Source organism: Chiloscyllium punctatum, chromosome 39 (assembly GCF_047496795.1).
Source record: "Chiloscyllium punctatum isolate Juve2018m chromosome 39, sChiPun1.3, whole genome shotgun sequence".
In the NCBI taxonomy this organism is placed as follows: Eukaryota; Metazoa; Chordata; class Chondrichthyes; order Orectolobiformes; family Hemiscylliidae; genus Chiloscyllium; species Chiloscyllium punctatum.
The window spans coordinates 54,791,438-54,816,339 of NC_092777.1; the positions used below are offsets into that span (position 1 = coordinate 54,791,438).

The 24,902-nt window shown below is 39.7% G+C and overlaps 1 protein-coding gene across 4 annotated transcripts in view; it reads left to right on the forward strand.

The window, feature by feature from the left end:
• The window catches only part of LOC140464072 (E3 ubiquitin-protein ligase rnf213-alpha-like), a 200,578-nt gene that overhangs the window by 36,730 nt on the left and 138,946 nt on the right, over positions 1 to 24,902 (forward strand). For all 4 annotated transcript variants that reach the window (XM_072558748.1, XM_072558746.1, XM_072558747.1 and 1 more), the window contains 5 exons: positions 4,332 to 4,484; positions 8,421 to 8,626; positions 13,784 to 14,070; positions 17,546 to 17,805; positions 20,815 to 21,030. In XM_072558748.1, coding sequence (XP_072414849.1) covers positions 4,332 to 4,484; positions 8,421 to 8,626; positions 13,784 to 14,070; positions 17,546 to 17,805; positions 20,815 to 21,030 — 1,122 coding nt within the window. The remainder of the gene's footprint in view (positions 1 to 4,331; positions 4,485 to 8,420; positions 8,627 to 13,783; positions 14,071 to 17,545; positions 17,806 to 20,814; positions 21,031 to 24,902) is intronic.

The following is a 24,902-nucleotide window of genomic DNA, read 5'->3' on the forward strand; positions in this document are numbered from 1 at the left end:
TCCCAAAGATGTGCAGGTCAGGTGAATTGGCCACAATAAATTGCCCATATTGTTCAAGGTTGTGTGGGTTAGGTGCATTAGTCAGGGAGAAATGTAGAATATTAGGATAGGGGAATGGGTCTGGATGGGATACTCTTTGGAGAGTCAGTGTGGACTTGTTGGGCCAAATGGCCTGTTTCCACACTCTAGGGATTCGATGATGATTCTAACATGATGGAGAGTATTCTCAATGTGAAGGTGGGACTTTATCTCCACAAGGACTGAGCAGTGGTCACTCTTACTAATACTGTCAGGAACAGATGCATTTGCAGCTGGCAGATTGGTGAGGATGAGGTTGTTTGTTTTTCCCTCTTGTTGGCTCCCTCACCACCTGCCACAGGCCCAGTCCAGCCACTAGCTCCTTTAGGACACAATCAACTCGATCAGAAGTTCTGTTACCAAGCCACTCTTGGTGGTAGATGTTGAAATCCCCCACCCAGATGACATTTTATGCCCTAGCCACCCTCCGAGCTTGTTTCAAGTGTTGTTCAACACAGAGGGATACAGATTCATCAGTTGAGGGAGGATGGTATGTGGTAATCAGCAGGAGGTTTCCTTACCCATGATTAACTTGAGGTCGTGAGACTTCATGGGACCTGGGGTCAGTGTGGGGGACTCCCAGCCTGACTACCTCCTGATTGTATACCATTGTGCTGCTACCTTTGCTGGCTGTGTCTTGCCAATGAGACAGGACGTATCCAGGAATGGTGGTGGTGGTGTCTGGGACATTGTCTGTAATTTATAATTCGTGAGTATGATTGTCTGTGAGACCCACTTTGTAGGGTCAAAAGACCATTTCTGATGTTGTCTTTTCAAGTGGCTAGGTTGATGCCGAGTGGTTGTTCTAATTTTATTCCTTTGTTGATACTTAATAGCAATTGATACAATTGAGTAGCTTGCTCAGCCATTTCAGAGGACAGTTGAGAGTCGACCACTTTGCTGTGGGTCTGGAGTCACATGTCAGTCAGACCAGGTGAGGGAGTCACATTTTCTTCCCTGAAGGTCATTAGTGAACCAGACTGCTTTTTCTGACATTTGGACAATGGTTCTTATTTAATTTATTTATTTAATTCAAATTCCACTATATATGTAGGGGATTCGAATCCAGGTCCCCAGAACACAAGTTAAGTTTTTGGATTAAATTAATCTAGCAGTAATACTAGGCCATCACTTTTTCTATGGACGAGATGTTTACTTAAACCTTTAATCTGCCTTAAACTTAGTTTAACGTATCTTATTATATTTTCAGCCAACAGTTTTAAAAAAAAGTAGCATTTAAATTGCTATTTAACCTGGGGATCAACCTGGTTGAATGAAAATTTGCTTAACCCGAGGTCAATACTAGGTCAGTGAAGAGTGCAGGAGAACATGTCAGGAGCAGCACCATGAATACCTAAAAATGAGTCGTCAATCTGGTGAAGCTACAAGAAAGGATGACTTGCATGCCAGAACGCAGAAGCAGCATGCAATAGCTAGAGCTAATTAATCCAATTATCAACTGTTCATGACTAAACTCTGAAGCCCAGCAGCACCCAGTCATGAATGGTAGGACACAATTTAACAAGTAACAAGAATTGAAGAATTCACAAATATCCCCATCTTCAAAAATGTGGAAGTCTAGCAACAGTGCAAAATCAATTGAATTCCATTCTTAAGGGCATTGTGGGTCTACCTTGAGCATGTGGGCTGCAGCGGTTCAAGAAGGTAGCCACCACCACCATCTCAAAGGCAATGAGGGATGAGAGATAAATGCTGGTCACCCAGGAAGGCCCATATCACGTGAGTGAGTTAAAAAACAGATCTGAAATATTTGCATGCATCTTCAGAAGTGCTTAGTGGATGTGTCTTTGGCTCCTCCTCGTCATCATAGATGCTGTTCTTCAGCCAATTTTATTGACGATATGATATCACGGAATAACTGGAGACAATAGGTACTGCAAAGGCAATCAGTTCTGGTAATGTTTTGGCAATAGTGCTAAATAGTTATGTTTCCGAACTGGCTGCATCCTAGGCTAAGCTGTTCTAGAACAACAAAACACTGACCTCTATCTGACAACATGGAAAATTGCCCTCGTATGTCTTTTGAAGAGTAGGACAAATCCACCCTGCCTGATAACCATCTCCTTAGTCTATGAATGATCATCAGCAAAGTGATAAAAGAGATTCGTGTCCCCTGCTCAGTGATGCTCACTTTGAACCATGATAGGGCCACTCAGCCTCTGGCCTCATTGAAGCTTTTGTCCAAACATGTAGAAAAGAGCTGAACTCCAGTGGCGAGATGAGAGCGACTGTGCTTGGTCCTGGTGCAACATTTGACTCTGTGTGGGTTAAAGAAGCTTTAGCAAAACTGGAATCAGAATCATGTGGAATACTGTCTGCTGGTGGGAGTCATGCCTCATACAAAAGAAGGAGATTGGCCTTCAACAGTCACAACCATCTCCATTCTAACTCATCACTGCAGGCATTTTTCAGGGTAGTATCTGAGGCCTTCACCAGTTTTATCAATGACGCTTTTTTTAATCCACCAATAGATCAGAAGTGGTATTATCGATCTCTGTGACTAGTATCAGCCTGTACACCATCTACAAAGTGCAGGTCAGGAGTGCGATGAAATACTCCTCAATTGTAAGGATGGGTCCAGCTTCAATGACATTGAGGAGCTCAACAAAATCCCGGACACAGCAGTTGCTTGATTGGCACTCGATCCACCACATTCAGCATTCACATTTTCCACCTCTGATACACAGATGACAGCAGTGGGAACTCACGGCAACTCGCCAAAGTTTCTTCATAGTACTTTCCAAGCCTGTGATCTTTACTACTTAGAAGGGCATGGGCAAAAGATGTATAAAAACATTACCACAAAATTTTCCCTCTGAGCCATGCATCATTTTGACTTCGAATTATATTGCTGTTTCTTCATTGTTGTCAGATCAAAATTCTGGGATTCCTTTCGTACAGCACTGTGAGTCCTCATAGGAAGTGTAATGGTCCATTAACCTTCTCAAGGGAAATTAGGAATGCACACTTAATGCTTTCCTAGTCAGTAATGCCCATATTCTCTGAAAGAATAATAAAAGACTTGTGGTCACTTGTGTTCCAAGGATGTCTCTACTTACGGACCCCCAGTTGTCAAAAGACTGTCACAGTAGTGATCAACTACATTGAGATGGTTGAGTTTGTAACTCCAGCATGAATATCAAGGTCATTGATGTAGTGATAATGCTCACCACTAACTTTGAAGAATGCTGCCCGCAAAGGTGTTGTGATCTCCTACTGGATTTCTCCTTTCCCAAAGCAAGTTGAATCTGGCACCAAATCAAAGAAATCTCAAGTTATTCAGCAACAATGATTTAATTTAACAGGGTAAACAGTCAACCTGACATGCAGGCTAGAAAGTAAAATTCACTGTTTATCCTGTCCTTTTCATTACATTTGACAGAGCTATGTAATTTATTGGAACTCTTAAAAATTCTTCAGGTGATATGGACTTCTCTGGCTGTATCAAGGTTTATTGCACATCCTAATTGTTCTTGAGAAGGTGATGAGTGACCTTCTTGAATCATTGCAGTCCATTTGATGTTGATACATTTACAATTGTGTTATGGAAGAATTAAAATATGGTTGAGACAGAAGGTGAAACAAAAGCTAACATTTTAAAATTACTTTTCTAATTATAATGCAGATGTTTAATATTTCACAAATTTAGTTAGTTTTTCAGGTCCTGAAAGGTTTTTCAGCCATAGTTATGAGCTTAGTACACTGTTAAACACCAAAATGCTTCTCATTCAACAATTTGTAACTTTTGTTTCCAAGAATATTAACAGTTACACTCATAAAAGGGATAAGATTTTCTCAGCTTAGTGATTTCTCTGTTGACTGCAGTCTGCCTGGACTTGAGCAGTACAACCAATGGCAAATCACTGGCAGAAACTTCTAGATTTCTGTTTTAAACTGAACATACGTGTTTGTTAGAAGTTGCTGTTAGTTTCAGAGGAGTAAAGGCAGTTGCTGTTGACAGTTTTGCTGTCATTGCTACTACAAACTCTGGACCAAAGTCGAGCAGGACACTAATTAAATTTCTTGCTGGTTTAAGTTGAATGTCATATAATATTCGAGTGTGGTGCTGGAAAAGCATAGCAGGTCAGGCAGCATCCAAGGAGCTGTAGAATCAATGCATCAGGCAAAAGCCCTTCATCAGGAACCTGCAAATTTAGTAAAATGGCATAACAAATATTTTGTGTTTTTCAATGATTAGAGGTTTTTAAAAAAAATGTATTTTAAACCAACAGGAGCATGCCTTTGCCACAGGAAGAAACTGTTGTCATTTGTTTTCATGCATTGTTATCGAAGGATTTTAAATTCAATCCGGAATCTGACACAGTAAATGTGAGGGGTCTTGGTACCGACTGGAACATAGATATGGTGGAGATGTCTGTAACCAAGTATGTAATTTCTTTACTTACTTTGCTGCTTGAATTCATTCAAAGTGTCGTTTTTTGTTTTAGTTTATCTTGATCTCAAGAAAAGTAAAATGTTTGCATTTTATGAAAATAACAACTTGTATTTATGTAACAGTTTTAATGAAATAAGATGAAGTAAAACAAGATTATTATCAGAAGGTAATGTTAGGGCAAGTTTTAAGGAGCAAAGAAAGGGAAAGAGGCAGAGAGATTTAAGAAAGAAATTCCAGAGCTTAAAGCAGCTTGATTAAAATTGTGATAGATTTGGAAGAAGTCAGAACTGAAGCAATGCAGACTATTGTCTGGAAGAGGTAATAACCATACAGGAATTAAAAAGCACCTTAAGAATTTTAAATTGAGCTCACATACATCAGTGAGCATGAGGATGATAGGTGACTGAGACCTGATATGAATTAGGGCACTTATGGCAATGTTTAAGATCAGCTCAAATTTACGGAGCATAAAGCACAGTAGAAGAGAGACAGGCCATGAGTGCTTTAAAAGAATAAAATCTTGAGTTAAAAATAGCTTAGATGAGGATTTCAGCAACAGCTAGTTGAGGCAATGGTGGAGTTAGTCAGGGTTGTAGAGATGAGAATAGAGAGTTGCTCAAAATACTGGAAGGAGCAACCTCTGTCCTCATTCATCTGTGTTATTGAACATCAAATTGTTTTTCATTTAGAAGCTGGTATCCTGATAACAATTAGTTAACTTGGATCCTGGATACCAATCAATTTAAAACCTTCCCGTTGTCAAATCAGATTGCCAAACTTGCAAGCCCTTTCTCTTCAGATATTGTAGATTAGAAAAACAAACTTATTCAATTTTATTCTCAACACTGAGGTCTTAAGTTTATAAAACGGTATCCATTAAACGTACTTGCAGTAGAGGGTTATTAGAAATTTATGAAGGACAAATAGATGATTGTTTTGTGGCTTTTTAACATCATGTAAACTGAAGTAGCAGACAGGGAAAGACTATAGATTAAATTTTTATGAACCTCTAGAAGACATATGGTAAAATCCCTCCTGTGAGATGTTAGAAGTTTGTGGAATTGAAGGAAACCTACTGATTTGGTGGAAACTTGTCTGAGGGGCAGAAGGCAAAACAGTAAAGTGGATCAGTATTCTAATGAGCAAACTCTGGCTGATCCCATTACAGTCTGCTTTGGGCATCACTTGTTCACTGAACTTGCATGAATCATACGGATGTTTGAGTTTGGAACGGGAGTAGTCTATTTGACCTGTTGAGTCTGCTCCATCATTCAACAAGCTCATGACTAACAAGGCAGAAAGCCACAAATCTGAATTTCATGCTAATACCAGTGTAGATATTGTAAACTTTGCAGATATAGTGGTAGATTTAGGAAATGGGCAAAACTGTATGAAAGGATTACATTGTATATAAATGTGAGGTCACCTACTTTGGGATCTAAAAAGGATTGAACAAGATCATTTCTAATTGGTGACCAATTGGAAACATTCTAGAGACTTGGAGGTTCAGCTACAGCTTTCCAAAGCCTTGAACAGTTGCAAAAAATAATCAGAAAAGCTATGGAAATGCTGGTCTATACTCCTACTGTAATAGAATACAGAAGTTTAGAAATCACAGATCTATAAAACTACAGATGTAGAGGACTGAGAGCAGTTCTGGACTTTGGTGGGGAGAGGAGGACGTGACGATTAGTGGAAAAATGCAGCATGTGCTTACTGGACTGACACCTAAAATCCCCAAGGAATAAATTGCAAGAGAAGATTACACAAGTTAGGATGTATTCCCCAGAATTTAGAGAGTTAAGGAATAATTAAACCACGTTTTCAAGATATTTGTTAGTGTTCAAGATATTTGAATTTCCTAAATGGAATCAGCTGACAAGATTTCAAGTTTTAAGAATTTTACTGTAACAAATTAAAAACATTAACTAAACCCTATTTCCGTAGACAACTTAAGTCCTGAAATGACCTTGCCCCCTTTACATTTAACATAGTTGAAAATCCCATACTGTGATTATATATAACGTTACACTTTCTGTGAAATTGCACTCATTAGAACTGCTATGATCCTGACTGATGTTATTAGGCAAATCAGATCCTAGGCAGACTTCTGGCTTGATAGCTTATATTTTGATTTGTTTTGTATTTTAGCAAAGTAATCTTTTGCTGAAACATAAGCATGCAATGCTGCAGGTTTTGCTTTTGCAATAAAACAGAGGTTTATTAACAAAAACAATAAAAACATTCTCCCATTAATCCAGAACACTCCTTTATATGTTGAAAAGAAAAAGGACACAGCCAGAAACACCCCTGTTTTAGACTGCAACTGTAATTTTTTTTCCCTGGAACTATTATATATATGAGCTTCAGTACACTCACTTTAATTAATCTCTTCAGGTTTTATGCTAATACTTCTGCTTTGGGACTAACACAATTTCTTCATCCTAAAGTTACCTTGTTCACTACACAGTGCTTCCCTTTTCAGGAGCACTGGTCCACACAGCCATCCTATTCCATTGACCTCCCAAGACTGCCCAAAACTCAAAGTAAAAGGGAAACTAAAAGGCTTCATTTCGGACCTATTAGTATTTCCCTTAAGCTTCATGAATTAAGTTCCAGAAGTCTGTAACAAACCATGAGGCCCCATTATTTACCATGTTGGATTGCAAAGTAATCTAAGATAAACAAAAATAAATCTATTATACTTGTTGTCAGATGGAATTCAGTACAGGTCACGTGATGGTCTTTATTCCTCCGTTTTAACCTAAGTTAAAGATACAATCTCAACACTTAAGTCGACCAAACATAATACCATAAACACTCATGTATAGATCGATTTCATGTATCTTGTACTTTCCATATATCTCGTGTATAAGTTGTCCCTACTATATCACATTATAAACCTCTTAGGAAGGAAACTGCATGTTCCCATTAATCACTTAAACATAATCACATTCTTTCATTCATACCGGTAACTCTACTCATAGCTTTTTCTTTACTATATTGCGTCTCTATTCATTCATTCATGACTCTACTTACCGGTCTTGGTTTACTACAACATGTTTTGATTCATTCATTCATTCAGACCGGTACTAATTCTGTCGGTACTTATGGTACTTTGTTCACTATACATCTAAAAATTAATGACAATATAAAGTTAATCATTTTAATTGTGCCATTATATCCGAATAAAAATGAGATATATTAGCTACACACTTTTCTCTTGCTTTTATCTGGTAATGACCTTTACTGTAATCACTGTGTTTTTCTACTTTACCCGGGATTAGTTGTGCGATCAAATTGACTTTTGCTAATAATACGTATTTTGAACTGCAGCATGAATTTCAGCCCCTCAAAACTTGTGCTGTGTATTAGTCAACCCCCTAATTTGAACCTTTAAAATAGTCTTAAAAATTTGTGTATACACAAGGATATACAGTGTTTGTAATTCCCTTCTTCCCCCCCCCCCTCCCCGTCCACCATAAAAAGGATCAAGAGTTTTCACTGACACACAACAGCTCCAGAAAAGTGAGAAACTATTTCCTTTGGACAATGAGTCCAGGCTGGGGGCAAGATCTCAAAGTTATAACCAGACTTTTTAAAATAGGAATTCAGAAACACCTTTACACACAAAAATGATAAAATTTAGAATTCCCTTTACTATATCTATTGTAGATTTTAAAATGGTGGTTGACAAATTTCTTTTGAATAATACTTTGGGGCAAAACATCTGGAGCTCTTGTATCATTCTGCAAACTTCTATGTAATACAACACTTTTACTCTCCAGGGTAAGATTCGATCACATTCCTTAACGTAGAATAATTACACTTCACTTAAGTGATCAATAGAGATCTACATAATTCATCTATATAAGGCTTGTTCAGATAAATGAATGATCTGTATTATTTGTTTCTTCTTTAACAGGAACTTGAAAGAACATGGTTACTTAATCGAAGGACGTCTGTTTGCTCCCAAAACTATAGTTGGAAAACAATTTCCTTATAAATATGCAGTCCGTAAAACACAGGGTGATAAAGTTGAATTTGAACTGATTTATAAGTGGGATGCACCTGATGGGTGTATCATTAATCGTTGTTTACATATTAAACCAGACTTGGTTTTTGAAGGAGGTACGTAGCTATGCACTACTGGCCTGTTTTACTGCTGGTTCCATAAACAGTTCAGATTTTAAATTGCCATTTTTATTTCCACGTAATATTGTAGTCATAACCAGCATGTGATTTTAGATTCAGATGAAAAACAGGAAGAAATGTTATTGTCAAAAGCATGTGTGCCATACGTTTTATTTAAATAGAATGAATATGTTCTGTTATTATAAAAATGAATAAATGCTTGAAATGCAGGTTTATAGTTCCTTGAAAGTGGAGTTACAGGTAGATAGGATAGTGAAGAGGGCATTTGGTATGCTTCCCTTTATTGGTCAGAGCAACAAGTATAGAAGTTGGGAATTCATGTTGCCACTGAACAGAACATTGGTTAGGGAATTTTTGGAATATTGTGTGTAATTCTAGTTTCCCTTCTAAAAGAAGGATGTTATATAGAATCCTTACAGTGTGGAAGCAGGCCATTTGGCTCAACAAGTCCAGACCACACCTCTGAAGAGTATCCCATCCAGACCCATTCCCCTACACTATTACTTTACATTTCTCCTGACTAATGCACTTTACCTCCACATCCCTGAACACTCTGGTCAATTTAGCATGGTCAATTCACCTAACCTGCACATCTTTGAATTGTGGGAGGAAAACTGAGCACATGGAGGAAGCACACGCATAAACGAGGAGAACATGCAAACTCCACACAGACAGTCACCCGATGCTGGAATTGAACCTGGGTCCCTGGTGTATGAGGTGGCAGTGTTAACCACTGAGCCACTGTACTGCTCCTTGTGAAACTTGAAAGGGTTCAGAAAAGATTTACAAGGATATTGTCAAGGTTGGAGGGTTTGAGCTAGAGGGAGAGGCTGAATAGGCTGTAGCTGTTTTCCCTGGAGCATTGGATGCTGACAGGTGACCTTTATAGAGGTTTGTAAAATCGCAAGAGGCATGCATAGGGTAAATAGACAAGTTATTTTCCCTGGGGTGGCAGTGTCCAAACTAGAGGGAATATGTTTAAGGTGAGAAAGGAAAGATTTAAAAGGGACCTAAGGGGCAACTTTGCATGCATTCCATACATGTGTGGAATGAGCTGTCAGAGGGAATGGTGGCGGCTGGTACGATTATAGCATTTAAAAAGCATCTGGATGGATGTATAAATAGGAAGGGTTTAGCGGGATATGGGCTAAGTGGGAAAATGGGACTATATTAGTTTAGGATCGACATGGATAAGTTGGACTGAAGGATCTGTTTCCATGCTGAACATTTCTATGACTCTATACATACTTGTTTTAGTGTGGGATATGTTTCAGCGTCAGCCAGATTGAGCACAATTGAGGGAATCTTACAAATATTCCAGTATTCAGCTTATCTCAACTTGTTGGATCTAATATGTTATCCCTGCAAGGGCAGAACACAAGCTGTATAAATAAGCCATCACTATGTCATTTACAATCAAGACTTTAATCTATAATTTAGTTGAATTATCAGTGCTGGAAGAATCATCTAAGGAAACAGACCTACTTAGTTTTCATCCATGTGACTAGACTGATGGCATACTTGCTAAAGTGTTACCAGAGTTAAAATATTTTGCTTGCATGCAGTGTCTCGATGCTAGAAAAACGTTTCATAGCAGAGAGATTAAAGGGAGATTTGGTAGAGGTATTCAAAATTGTAAACCATTTCAAGTCACAAATATTACTTAAATGTTGTGAAGATTCCCGTTCTCTACCACCCTTTCAGGTAGTGGATTCCAGATTCCCACCACCCTCTGTGTGAAAACATCTTCCCTTAAATCCTCTCTAAAGTCTCCTGTCCCTTACTGTAATTCTATGACCCCAGGTTACTAATCCCTCCAGTAAAGGAAAATGTTTCTTCGTATTCTATCTATCCCCCTCAAAATTCCCCTTAAAATTTTGCAGACCTAAATGAGGTTCCCCCTCAGCCTACTCAACTGTATGGAATACAGCCCCAGCCTATATAGCCTTCATAGCTGAAACATTCCAGTCTGGGAACATCTCTCCCATATGCTCTCCAGTGCAACTGCATCCTTCCTATAATGTGGGGACCAGAACTGCACCCAGTACTCCAGCTGTACCCGAACCGATGTCTTGTCCAGCTTCATCATGATCCCTGCTCTTGTAATTAATGCATCAACTAGTAAAGGTAAGTAGTTCATTAACCATTTTGTCCACCTGCTCAGTTGCCTTCATGGTTCTATGGACATGCACACCAAGATCTGTCTAATGTTCAGTAAATTCCTTATTCCTTCCATTCATTGTGTATTCCCTTGCCTTGTTACTCCTCCCAAAATGCATGACCTCATACTTTTCAGGATTAAACTACATTTATTACTGTTTTGCCCATCTGACTGGCACAGATCTTGAGATCACAAGATCACTACATAACTATGAACTTGCTGATCAAGCCTCCTATATTCATGGCTCGATCATTAATGTTAAAATTAGGTTCATTGTCATGTGTACTAAAGTACAGAGCAGTGAGACGTGTACAGTGTTGCCACTCAAATCGCCATCTTTGGTACAAAGTACCTAGGTACAATCTTAAGGTACAAAAATAGAGAAATAAAGAGAAAAGCTAAAAGTTCTACATTACAGTTCTTCATAGTAAAAATAAGGACCATAAAGAAATAAACTTAAAAGATAAACATTACAGTCCTTCTGTAGCCTGCAGTCTCTCCACACCATGGGCTTTCCACCCATGGTCTCGCTCTTCCCCCACTGCCGGGTTTGAGATCTGTGACGGGCTGACTGCACTCGTCCCCAGTTTGCTGGCCAACCCCTCCAGGTCCCAAACCTGCTGGCTTGTCTGCCCCTGTGACCACAGGCTGCTCTGCTCGGCTTGGGCCTACTGACCTCTGGCTGTCCCACTTGGCTCTGGCCCACCAACTGCTAGCTATCCCGCTCCATACTGGCCCTGCAACTGCTGGCTGCCTCGCTCAGCTCGGGCCTACCAACTGCTGGCTGTCCTGCTTGGCCCTGGTCTGCCAGCTGCTGGCTATTCTGCTCCGCTCCGGTCCTGTGACTGCTGACAATCCTGCTACACACCGGTCTGCTGGCTGTCCTGCTCAAGGCCCTTATCTCCACTCTCTCCATAAGCCAACGTAGATTTTAAAAAAAGACAAAAATAATTAGGAATGGAAAACAAAGAGAAGTGGACAGAAAGGATAACCCCTGGGCTGAGCCTGTAAGTTGCCTACCATGCCTTCACCTCTGTCATCTTGTATACTTTCATTTGATGTATACTACACACAGCAAGAAAGTGAGCATCGAATCCTGTGGTACACCTCTGGACACAGGCTTCCAGTGACAAAAACAATGTTTGACTGGCACCCTCTACCTCCTGCCACGAAGGAATTAATTAATGTAATTGTATGATTTCTTTAATAATTGTCAGTGAATGTCAGTAATGCTGACATCACAGCAATAAATAAAGATATATTTTAATTGAATTACATTAAAGGCTGACATTTACTTCCCTAATGCTTGCTGTGCCTGAATGCTAACTTTCATTGGTGCATAAGTTTAATCCCTTAGCTTTCCAACAGTCAAGGTTGTTGACTGGCTTGCTGAGCTGCTAAAGTTGCTCGCAGATGCTTTGTCACCATTTGAGGTAACATTGTCAGTGTGCCTTTGGTGAAGCTTTGGTGTTCTGACACGTTTCCTATTTATTTGTCTGGGTCTGCTGTGGTTGGTGGTGACATTTCCAGTTTTGTTGCTGATTCTGTTTCTAAGTGATTGATGTATGGAATCCAACTCTACACATTTGTTAATGGAGTTCCGGAATTCCTGTCGATATGTTTATTTTGGTGTTCTTGGGAGTGAAACTATGGAAACTACGTATCCATCTTAGGACAAGCCAAACAGAGACATGCGTGGGAATTCCTGGAAGCCTGGCACTCAACCTGGAACTCGATGAACAAACATGTAGGGTTGGATTCCATGTACCAACCACTAAGAAACAGAACCAGCAACAGAACTGGAAATGACACAACCCCAGCAGACCCAGACAAATGAATAGCAAGTGAGACAGATGCCAGTGCTTCAGTGGAGGTGCACTGATGGTGTTACCTAGAATGGTGATGAAGCGTCTGTGAACAATCTCACCAGCTCTGCGAGCAAGCAAACAACCTGAGCTAAAAATTTTCAGGAATACTGCATACCAACAGTTATTAGAATCCCTCAATTTTTAAACAAAATTTGGCCAAGTGGATAATTTCACATTCTCCACTTAATGTATCTGCTACTTTGTTGCCTACTCACTTAACCTGTCCTTGTCTGTGTGTAGTCTAAGTTTGCTTACCTCATTCTTAACTTTCCTACCTGGTTTTATGTTATGAGCAAACCTGACTGCATAATACTCTGTTTCTTCATCCAAGTCATTTTATACAGATTGCAAATGGCTGAGATCCCACCATCCTCTAACTGCAGCGCAAAGTTTGCTCATTTATTCCTGCTTTCTTTTCATTAACCAATACTTTAGCTTTTCTAAGTTAATCTCATAAATTTTGATTTTGTGTAACAATGTCTTGTGTGACACTTTATTGAATGCCAATTAGAAAAATCAAATATATGAAACCAGTTAATCTTCCCTGATCTGCTTTGCTAGTTACACCCTCACCTCACAATGGCATGGTGGCTCAGTAGTTAACATTGCCCCCTCACAGCGGCAGGAACATGGGTTCAATACCACCTTCAGGTGACAATGTGTGTGGAGTTTGTACATTTTCCCTGTGTCTGCGTGGGTTTCTTCCAGGTGCTGTGGTTTCTTTCCAGAGATGTGCAGGTTAGGTGGTTTGGCTTTGCTAAATTACCCATAACGTCCAGGGATGTTCAGGCTAAGTGGATTAGCCATGTTAAATTGCCCACAGTGTCCAGGGATGTGCAGGTTAGGTGGATTGCCATGGGAACTGTGGGGGAATAGGCAGGGGACTGGGTCTAGGTGGGATGCTCTTCAGAGTTGAATGGTCTGCTTCCACACTGTAGGGTTTCTATGAGTTCTATGAAAAATCCAAATAGATTTAGGCAAGGCATTGCATCATTTAACAAGAAAAATAGATAAACAGTTGAAGCTAAGGCCTGAGAGAACCTTTTGCATTTTTGGTACTTTTATGTATTTCACTTCTAAAATATTGTTTTTATATTTATTCAGAATGGCATCAGTATGATGATATCATCTGTGCAGCCCCTGAAGGAGGTATCAAAGCCTCTGTTCGGAATTGGTTGAACATTGGTAAAAAAACTGATGTAAGGAAAGGCAAACTAATAGCTGGGGAAGTCTTGCTGGAGTCAATGTTTGACATTCTTTCAATGTGGAATGAGAAAAATTTGAAGAGTTTTCTGAGTCAATTGCAGCAATTCTATGAAGTTTATGAGCATCCTATGGTCTTTCAAAACCGACCAGTTTTTTGGTCTGCCCTTTCGATTGGTGAGAAAGAAGTGAGTAGAATTATCAAGTGGTGTTGAAGATCTGTTTAATTCCGAATGTATACATTGTACATTTATACACAGAAATTAGTTTGTGTTTGAAACATTTTTTTTCAACATGAAATCTTAGCATGGAAACGTTTTCATTAAAAAAAGTTACCATTCTTTTAAAAAAAAATCACAGAATTTTGACCTCTTTTCTGACACATCCTTCTGAAGATAGCTAATTGTATTTGTATATGGCATGATACGTTGTTACGTTGTACTCTCAACGCTGTTTTTGTACTTTTTTTCCAGGCATTGGTATCACTTGGATGATCATTTAATTTCTTCATTTGTCTATTATACACTTGATAGAATGTTAGATTTAACTTGCTAAGTAGGAACAATTCTTATATCAAATAATCAAAACCAGGCACATTTTATAACATGTTAATTATAACATTTATAAACTACGGACCGAATCATAGCATAAATAGACTGTCAGTTTTGGCCCTTGAAGCAAGCCCTTAGATGTTGGTGATTGATGAAGGTCCAGACAAGCAAATGGTAACCTGGCATCCCTAGGTTACTGCTTTAATTTTAATATTGGGAATTGTCACTCTCTGGTTTCTATTTGGTGGATGGGAGAATGACAAACTGCTGATCAATGAACTGAAATATATTATAATGAGGACGTTAATGCATTTAAATAGGTCTCTCGACATTCAGCCTTTTTTGGAAAATGGGATTTTTTTACTCTCGACAGCAGTGTGAAGCTTCTCAGTACCGATCAATTCTCCCAACTTTCTTGTTAATGCCCACATCAGTTCAGGGCTGGGAAGATTCTGCCCAGTATGTTGTAGAAAAGAGTTGTGACTATAATACCATCAGGTTTAAGATACTCACGGATAGGGATAACAGCAGTCATCAGGTGAAGGTGTTAAATTGGGGGAAGGCGAACTACAACAATATTAGGCAGGAACTGGAAAATTTTGATTGGAGGTGGCTGTTGGAGGGTAAATTTACATCGGACATGTGGGAATATTTCAAACTGCAGTTGATAGTTCAGGATCGGCACATTCCTGCAATAATAAAGGATAGATTTTGCAAGTTATGTGAACCTTGTATGACCAGGGATGTTATGACCTCATCAGAAAAAAAAGGACGCATTTGTATCATCTAGGAAGATGGGAAGTGATGAAACCCTTGAAATATATAAAGAAAGTAGGAAATAACTTAAACAAGGAATTAGAAGGGCTAAAAGGGGTCATGAAGAGTCGTTAGCAAATTGGATTAAAGAGAATCCTAAGGCTTTTTACAAAAAGCAAGAGGGCAACCAGGGAAAAGGTTGGCCCACTCAAGGACAAAGGAAGGAATCTATGTGTGGAGCCAGAATAGGTAGGTGAGGTTCTTAGCAAATACTTTGAGTCCATATTCTGCAAAAAGAAGGAATTGGTGGAGGATGATCTCACGGAAAGGAATTTCGAGTTTCTAAGCCAAGTTACTCTTAAAAAAACGTAGCTGGTTTAATTAGTAAGTTTGCAGATGATACAAGGATTGGTGGAGTTGTGGATAGTGAGGAGGATTGTCAGAGGAAACAGCAGGATGTAGATCAGTTGGAGACATGGGCAGAAAAATGGCAGAAGGAGTTTAACTCAGGTAAATGTGAGGTGATGTATTTTGGAATGTTAAGTAGAGGTGGAAATTATACAGTGAATGGCAGAACCCTTAGGCGGATTGATATGCAGAGGGATCTTGGTGTGCAGGTCCACATTATCACTGAAGGTGGCAGCACAGGTAGTTAAGGTAGTCAGGCTTTATGGCATGTTTACCTTCATTGGAAGGGTTACTTAGTATAAAGATAGACAAGGTATGCTGCAACTTTACAAAACTTTAGTTAGGCCATGCTTGGGATATTGTGTACAGTTCTGGTCACCACACTACCAGAAGGATGTGGATGCTTTGGAGAGGGTCCAGGAAAGGTTTACCAAGATGTTGCCTGGTGTGTGGGATTTTAGCTATGAAGAAAGTTGGGGTTAAACTAGGTTTGTTTTCACTGGAACGCTGGAGGTTGAGGGTGACCTGATAGAAGTTTGTAAGATTGTGAATAGCTTGGACAGAGTGGAAAGTATGAGGCTTTTTCCCTGGATGGAGGGGTCAGTTAATAGAAGGCACAGGTTCAAGGTGTGAGGGGGAAAGTTTAAAAGAGATGTGTGAGGCATGTTTTTCACATAAATAGTGTGGAGTGCCTGGAACATGTTGTTAGAGGAGGTGATGGAAGCGGACACAGTAGCAGCATTCAAGAAGCACCTGGATGAATAATGAATAGGAAGGCATTAGAGAGATATGGTTTTAGTATAGAAGGGCAGATGTGTTAGAGGGCTGCAGGGCCTGTTCTTGTGCTGCACGGTGGCTCAGTGGTTAGCACTGCTGCCTCACAACACCAGGGTCCCAGGTTCAATTCTAGCCTCGGGTGACTGTCTGTGTGGAGTTTGCACATTCTCCACATGTCTGCGTGGGTTTCCTCCGGGTGCTCCGGTTTCCTCCCACAGTCCAAAGATGTGCAGGTCAGGTGAATTGGCCATGCTAAATTGTCCATAGTGATAGGTGCATTTGTCAAAGGGAAATGGGTCTGGGTGGATTGATCTTCGGAGGGTCAGTATGGACTGGTTGGGCCGAAGGGCCTGTTTCCACACTGTAGGGAATCTAATATATATCCTTTGATCTTTGACCCCTGGAAAGTCAGAATCTACCAATGAATCAAATGTCAGTTCTATCACCAATTCCCCTTTCCCAATTCCCCCTGGCAATACACAGGTTCCCTCTCAATAGTGATGCCAGATAAAAAAAAATCTGCAACTACCAAACTCTGTGTTGTTTACCAGAACCAAAACCATTCTCATGTCTTTTCAAATTAGAAGAATATTCCCAAATACAGGTCAAGCTCATTACTTTATGCTGCTGTTACATATTGCTTCTACTTCCAGTTGGTTAATCTCAAATGCCACCTTATTCCATATTTTCACCTTTAGGATGGGAAAAGAAAATAAGTTAAATATTTGACGTTACTCAAAGTTCAATCTCCAAAGCCTCAGCAAAAATCCCAGAATTATTTCAACAACAATGCTATTTGACTTACTTTCATCCTAAATCAATGAATTTATCTAATCCCTTGAAAGGCATAATCAGCCCCTGACTCACTCAACGGCAATATGGGTGGTTTATTTATGCCAGATGAATGTTTCACTTTGTTGTGTCTTTGTGTTATTTCCATATTACAAAAAGAAAATCAGACCATCCTTGAAGAAAAACAATAAGAGGATATTTTGGAAGTATGTAAAATACTTTTAAACTGAACCAAAAAAGAATGTCTGGTGCTTTAATTCAAATGGAATTGCTTCTATAGTATGACTCTGATGCTTATTCAAATGCATGTTTTTGTTTTCTATCCATACTGACGAGAGATGATGTTGAAAATTTAGATTCTGTTATGTTTGTTGTTTAGGTTAAGGGTCTCCTATTAAAGGTTTTGAAAGAAAGGATGAAGTGTCCAGAAAATCAAGCTTCAAAATCTGAGACAAGTTCTGTGCAAAACCGTCTACGAAAGGGAGTGCTATTCCTGTACCTGGCTGGCATCTATAAACTTGAAGTAGAAAGATCAGATTTATGTACCGTCTGTGATCTTCTCTGCGTTCAACAAAATTCAGCGAATACTCTTTCCAAGGAATTCAAGACACTTAAAGAAAGCTTCCATTTTGGGGAAAGGTAAGAACTGTGTAAATAGAACAAAAGTATTCAGTAATTTGCAAACATGTCTTTCCTGTGCCATGGTGGCACATAAAGGTTTGATTCTTTTTGGTCTGTTTAACATAATAGAGGATGTGCAATCCTTTGTTTCTGTAAGAAAACTATGCTATTTTTGCAGGTCACAAATTGAAAAGAAATATTTCATGAATATATTAGTTTTCCATGTTTCAAGTTCATATATTGTCTGAAGTGCACCAAAAGAGAATTCCTGTTCTTCAAGTGGTTTCATGGAATCTCTTACATAGGCATCACAGGTTAGGCCAGCATTTTATGCCCATCCAAAATTGCCTTGGAGAAGGTGGTGATAAGCTGCGTTTATGCTACAGGCCTCTGGGGTAGGAACAGAGCTGTTAGGGAGGGAGTTTTAGGATTTTGACCTCATGATAATGAAGGAGCTGCAATATAGTTCCAGGTCAGAGTGGCATATATGCTGAAGGGAACATTGTGGTGATGGTGTTCCCATGCTTCTGGTATTCTTGTCCTTCCAAGTGGTAGAGGTTGTGGATTTGGAAGGTGCTGAGAAAGGAACCTTGGTGAATTACTGCAGTGCTTCTTTTGATTGAACACACTACTGCTGCTGTGAATTACTGAAGGAGGAAGTGAATATTAAATTTTGCTGTTGGGATGCTAATGTTTTGTTCTGCATAGTGTCAAGCTTCTTGTGTGTTGGAGCTGCAGTCATCCAGGCAAGTGGATAGTACCATCACAATCCTATTTTGTGACATTAAGATTATGGACAGGTATTGGGGATCAGATGGTGAGCTAATTGTTGCAGAATTCCTCACCTGTGATCTGTTTTTGTAGCCATAACATTTATGTGTTTGGTCCAGCACAGTTCTGGTCAGGGGTTACATGCAGGTTGCTGATAGTGGGGTATTCAGCAATAGTAATGCCATTGGATATCAAAGGACAATGGGTAAATCTCTCTTATTAGAGATGATCATTGCCTGGCACTTGTGCAAATGTTAGTTGCCATTTGTCACCCCGTTCCTGGATGCTGTCTGGGTCTTGCTGCAAATGGACACAGGCTGCTTTATTATCTGAGGAATAGTACTGAACATTGTGCATTCATCAGTGAACCTGCGTACTTCTAATCATATGATGGAGGAAGGTAATTGAGGAAGCAGATGGTTCAGCCTAGAATATTCTCATAAGAAAATGTTACAGTGATATTCTGGCACTGACATGATTGACCTCCAACACTGACAAATATCTTCCTCTATGCTATTTGGAGTCCAGTCAGTAGGGAGTTTTCCTCTGATTCCCATTGATTCTAGTTTTGCTACAGTCCTTTGATGCCGTCGTTGTTTGAAAGCTACCTCAATATCAAAGGCAATCATTCTCATCTTAGCTATGCAATTCAGTTCTTTTGTCCAGTACTTCAGTACTATTGCCAGAATGTTGTTAGGGCCAATTATCTTTGCTGTTTTCAGAGCCTTTCAGAATTTCTTGATATAATTTGGAGTGAACTGGTTGAAAACCTAGCATTTATGATGCTGGTGACCTCAGGAAAAGGCAAGATGAATCATTCACTCTTCACTTCTGGCTGAAGATGACTGTAAAATTTTTATCCTGTTGTTTGTGTTGATGTGCTGGGCTCCCCGTCATTGAAGATGGGAATATCTGTGGAGCTGCCTCGGTAAGCTCTTTATTCATCCATCCATTCATGACCCATATGGCGCGACTTCAGACTTCAGATCTTGTCCCTTTATTGAGACTTGTTTAGTCCTGTCTATTGCATGCTGTTCCCGCTGTTTGGCATGCAAGTATAGATTAGAATAGAATCCATACAGTGTGGAAACAGGCCTTTCAGCCCAGCAAGTCACACTGACCCTCCAAAGAGTATCCACTCAGACCCATTCCTCTATTACTCTACATTTATCCCTGACTAATGCACCTAACCTACACATCCCTGAACAGTATGGGCCATTTAGCATGGCCAATTCACCTAACTTGCACATCTTTGGATTAGATTATATTACTTACAGTGTGGAAACAGGCCCTTCGGCCCAACAAGTCCACACCGACCTGCCGAAGCGCAACCCACCCAGACCCGTTTCCTACATTTACCCCTTCACCTAACACTACGGGCAATTTAGCATGGCCAGTTCACCTAACCTGCACATTTTTGGACTGTGGGAGGAAACCAGAGCACCTGGAGGAAACCCATGCAGACACGGGGAGAATGTGCCTGAGGCGGGAATTGAGCCCGGGTCTCTGGCGCTGTGAGGCAGCAAGCTAACCACAGAGCCACCGTGCCACCCAATTGTGGGAGGAAACCGGAGCATCCAGAGGAAACCCATGCAGACGTGGAGAATGTGCCTGAGGCTGGAATCGAACCCGGGTCCCTCGTGCTGTGAGGCAGCAGTGCTAACCATTGAGCCACTGCGCCGTAACGTCACCAAGTTGGCACCTCATTTTTAGGTGTGTACTCCTACACTGTTCATTGGACTCTAGTCTTAATACAAAAACAAACTACTGCAGATGCTGGAGATCTGAAAAAATACAAAACTGCTGGGATGCTCAGCAGATCAGGTGGCATCCTTGGAGAGAAAAAGTTTCAGTGACCTTTCACCAGAAATTTCTTCAACATGTGATCTTAATGTAGCCATTTTATATTAGCCCTCAAGTATCCAGAGCCAATTAAGCAAGTTCAGATGGTGATTTGTTCCTGTGGATGATCTGTAAGATGTTTTGCGGATACCTTGTATGTTTTCACCCACCTGATTTTACTCATCATATAAAACTTTATATTTACTGTTAATTTTACTTTTCCTGAAAAAGTATGACTTCGTTTTCTAACCCTCTGTAGTTAATATTATGGTACAAGTCAATGTAATAAGACAATGCACTGTGGCATGGAAAATGTTAAAGATATCTTCTGTGGTCCCTTATATCACAACAATGTATTAATCATAGTGCTATTTTAAGTGAATCTGAATTTCTATGTTTTAATTTTTTATATAGAATTGAAGCATTTCTGAAGCAGATGATGTTGAGTTGTATTGAAGAGGGAATCATGAAATGGGTGCAAACCATTCCTGTTCTCCACTTATTTGGTGTTTCACCTAATCAAGCAAACCCAGATCTTCAGGACACCAGCTTTAAAGAAGACTGCTGGGCTGGACTCGATGGACTTCCAATTGTCAGTTTCAGAAACAAAGTCAAATATTTGTTTACGAGGTAGGCCTTTATTTAAACCAACTATATGACAGTAGATCAATTGGTACGCAGTATCCCCATGGGCTGTGGACAAGACCATTTCATTGCCTGTGATGTTACATTGACTTGTTCAGTTAGTTGACAGTCGGGCCCCTAAGTAAGAAATTAGGTTCCCAGGCAGAATGGCATGCTTTTCTCTTCACCTGTCACTCTAACTCCTGTTATGAATCCTGTGTAAAGGAGGTATACATTATTTTCTTTTGTGGAGTAATGTTTGTATATTTGAAAGTGCAAGCATGAGTGTGTCTATCTTTGTGTGTATCAAAGTACATAGTATGCACACATGTTTGTTTGCCTGTTTGTGTGCATACCTGGTATGTAAAGTTATAAAAATATGAATTTATGTGTGTGTGTGAATGTAAGTATGTATAGAGTGTAGGTAGGAAATACAAAAGCAAAATACTTTGCTTGCTGGAACTTCGAAATAAAGACAGGTAATGCTAAAGTACCATCAGATTAGACTGTGTCTCTTGAGAGAAAGAGTTGATCTTGGTGTCACTGATCTGAAATATTAAATAGGAAACAGAAACACAAAATAGGCCATTCTTTCCCAGAGCCTGTCTGCCATTCAGTTAATTCTTAGTAATTTTGTGTGTCAACCCCATTTATCCTTATTTGCTCAACTGTATTTTTTTGCTGATATTTGGCAGTCCTTTTCTGTGACGTGTAGCCTTTAGGAAATGTTCAGCTTTCAAGATGTGGAACCCCTAACCTTTATACTTTTAATTTTGCATATCAGCTCTCTGCAGGGAAGTTCATGAAAAGCCTTCTGAAAATCTAGGTATGCCCGGTTGACCAATTCCCCTTTATCAATTTTCTCAGTGACATCCTCAAAAAACTGCAACAGGTTTGTCAAACACTGTTTCCCATTCACAGATTCATGCTGATTATGCTCCAGCAGATCATTATTAACCTAGTGTCCATTTATTCCATCGTTTGTAATAGCATCTTGCTATTTTCCCCACTATGGATATAAGGCTAACAAGTCTATGGTTCTCATTTTTCTCCATCCCTCCCTTTTTAAATAAGGGAGTAACAATTGATACCAAATAGGACCAAATTAGTGCAGATGCTGGAATCTGTGCTGAAAACAAAACATGTTGGAGATCACAGCAGGTCACAGGCAACATCTGTGGAGAGAGAGCAAGCTAACATTTCAGATCTAGATGACTCTTCATCAGAATAATTGTTCCCTTCCTGTCTGCAAGAGCTATTCCAGAATCTATAAAGGTTTGGAAGATGGTCACCAATGCTTCCGTTACCTCCATAGCTGCTACTTTCATTACTCCAAGATATGGAGTATCAGAAACAAGAGACATTTCAACTTTCAGTCCTATGAGTTTCTCCAATACGAATTTCTTATTAATTTTCTTCAATTCTTCATTCTTCCTAGTCCCTTGAATATCTAATTGTCAGAGAGAACTTCTGTCTCACTTAAGAAGATATAGAAGGAGTCATCGTTTAGCTTCTCTACTGTTTCTCTATTCCTCATTATAAATTCTCCTGATTCTCCTTGTAAATGACCTACATACGTTTTGGTCAGAAGTTCCCTTTTTATGTACCTATAGAAGTTTTTACAATTTGTTTTTATTTTTGCCAGTTTAATTTCATATTCTATTCTCCTTTATCTGTTCCTTGGTCCTAATTTGCTGTATTTAAATATCCTCCCAATCTTCATTTTTACTCCCAGTTCTGGCAATGTTACAGTTTCAATCCTATCAGAACCTTAACTTCCTTTAATAGCCATGGTTAACTGACATTTTGGGGATTGAGTGCCTTGAAGGAGTGTATTGTTGTTGTAAGCTATGATAATTTAAAAAAAATACATTTCCATTGTATTGTCATTTTTTAATGTAAATTTTCCCAATCCACCTCAGCCAGTTTGCCCCTCACCCTTCCACAGAAAAAATTCCTGCAGCTGCTGCATATTGTACTTGACCCTGGAACCAGGGAGGCGATGCATATAACAAAAATAGAAATTGCTGGAAAAGCTCAGCAGGTCTGGAAGCATCTGTGGAGAGAAATGAAGTTAATGTTTCAGCTCGAGTGGTCCTTGCTCAGTTCTAACTTTCTGGTTTCTCTCCACAGATGCTGTCAGACCTGCTCAGCTTTTCCAGCAATTTCTCTTTTTGTTTCTGATGTATAGCATCCACAGTTTTTTTTGGTTTTTACTCAGGCAATACATGGAGCTAGGTAAACCGCTGCAGAAATACCTGTATGATCCCTGACTATTGAATCCTCTACCACTATGCTGTTCCCTCATGTACAGCTGAGTTGCCTATGGTACCACAGACTTGGCTGTAGTTGCACTCTATTGAGGAACCATCGCTCTCATCAGAATCCAAGTGGAAAAGTGATTAACACACAGAATAGGCTAACTTCTGCATTGCCTACCAGGTTCCCCTCTCTGCTTGTACATTCCTAGTTTTCAGTGTGAGCATCTCCTTAACCATGCTATCCACACAGTTATCTACCTCCTGAATGCATAACAGTGCTTCAGCTGCTGCTCAAATTCAAGCATCTGCAGCTAGTGACATTTCCTGATATGGGGTATGGTGAGTCCATGACTTCTCACTTATCACAATATACACTTATCATTTGGCCAAGCTGACCTGCATACTTAACATATTAAGAACTATTGCTATTAGAATAATTCACACATTTTTCATCAGCTGCTTCTGCAGTGCTAGAATAAAAGTCAATTAAATCTTTGCAGTGCTGTCCATATTAACATCTGTAGTGGTAGTCAATTAAACAACTATCTGGAGGAGAAAGCTGCACAAATGTCTCAATCCTGAGTGAAGGGGAAACCCAGCACATCAATACAAAGGACAAAACTGAAGCATGTTCAAATGTTTTAAGCCATAAATGTGTGAATGCTCCAACCCAACATCCTCCTTGGGTCCCTAACATCACAAATATATATCTTCAACCGATTCAGTGACTCCCATGGATCGGGAAGCTGCTAAAACAAAGACCCAACCAATTCCAACTTTTTCATCAATGTCCCTTCATCGATCATAGGATCAAAAGTGGGAATGTTTGTTCGCGTGCTCAGTGTTTCCAATCATTTGCAATTCCTCAGATATGGAAGCAGCTGTGTTAAAATGAAACAACATTACGAGGCAATGTTAATGCATTTGTTCTGAAGAGAGAGTGCTACTTTCTCTCCACGGTTGCTGTCAGACCTTCTGAGATTTTCCTGTCATTTCTGAGTTTGCAATATTTATCCTTGGGCTGATATGTGACATATACCTTTCATGCCAAATAAATTTCGAGCCATAGTAATTTCTAACAACAGAGAATCCAACCATCTCCCCATGATTTTCAATGGCATTACTATAATTGGAACCCCCCCGCCACCATCCCCCCATCATCCTTCTAGGATTGACATTGACAAGAAGCTGAACTGTACTAGCCATTTGAATATTGTGGCAACAAGAGAAGATAAGAATATGGGAATTCTACCATAAATAACTCACTTTCTTGACTCCGCAAAACCTGTCCATCATCCAGAAGACATGATGGAAAAACCTGTATGTGTCTGGGTGTGTGACTCTAACAGCACTCGAGAAGCTGAACACAATCCAGCACAAATAAGCTCAGTCAAATCAACATCCCATACATTCGCTTTCTCCACCATTGACGCACAGTGGCAGCATTATGTACCATCTACAACATGTACTGCAGCACTTTCCAAACCCATGACCTCTTTCAATTCGACAAAAACAGCAGACTTGGAAACACAACCATTGCAAGTTCCCCTCTAAATCTCAACTATCCTTGCCTAGCAGCACACTGATCAGCCTACACCTAAACAAAACTGCAGCTGT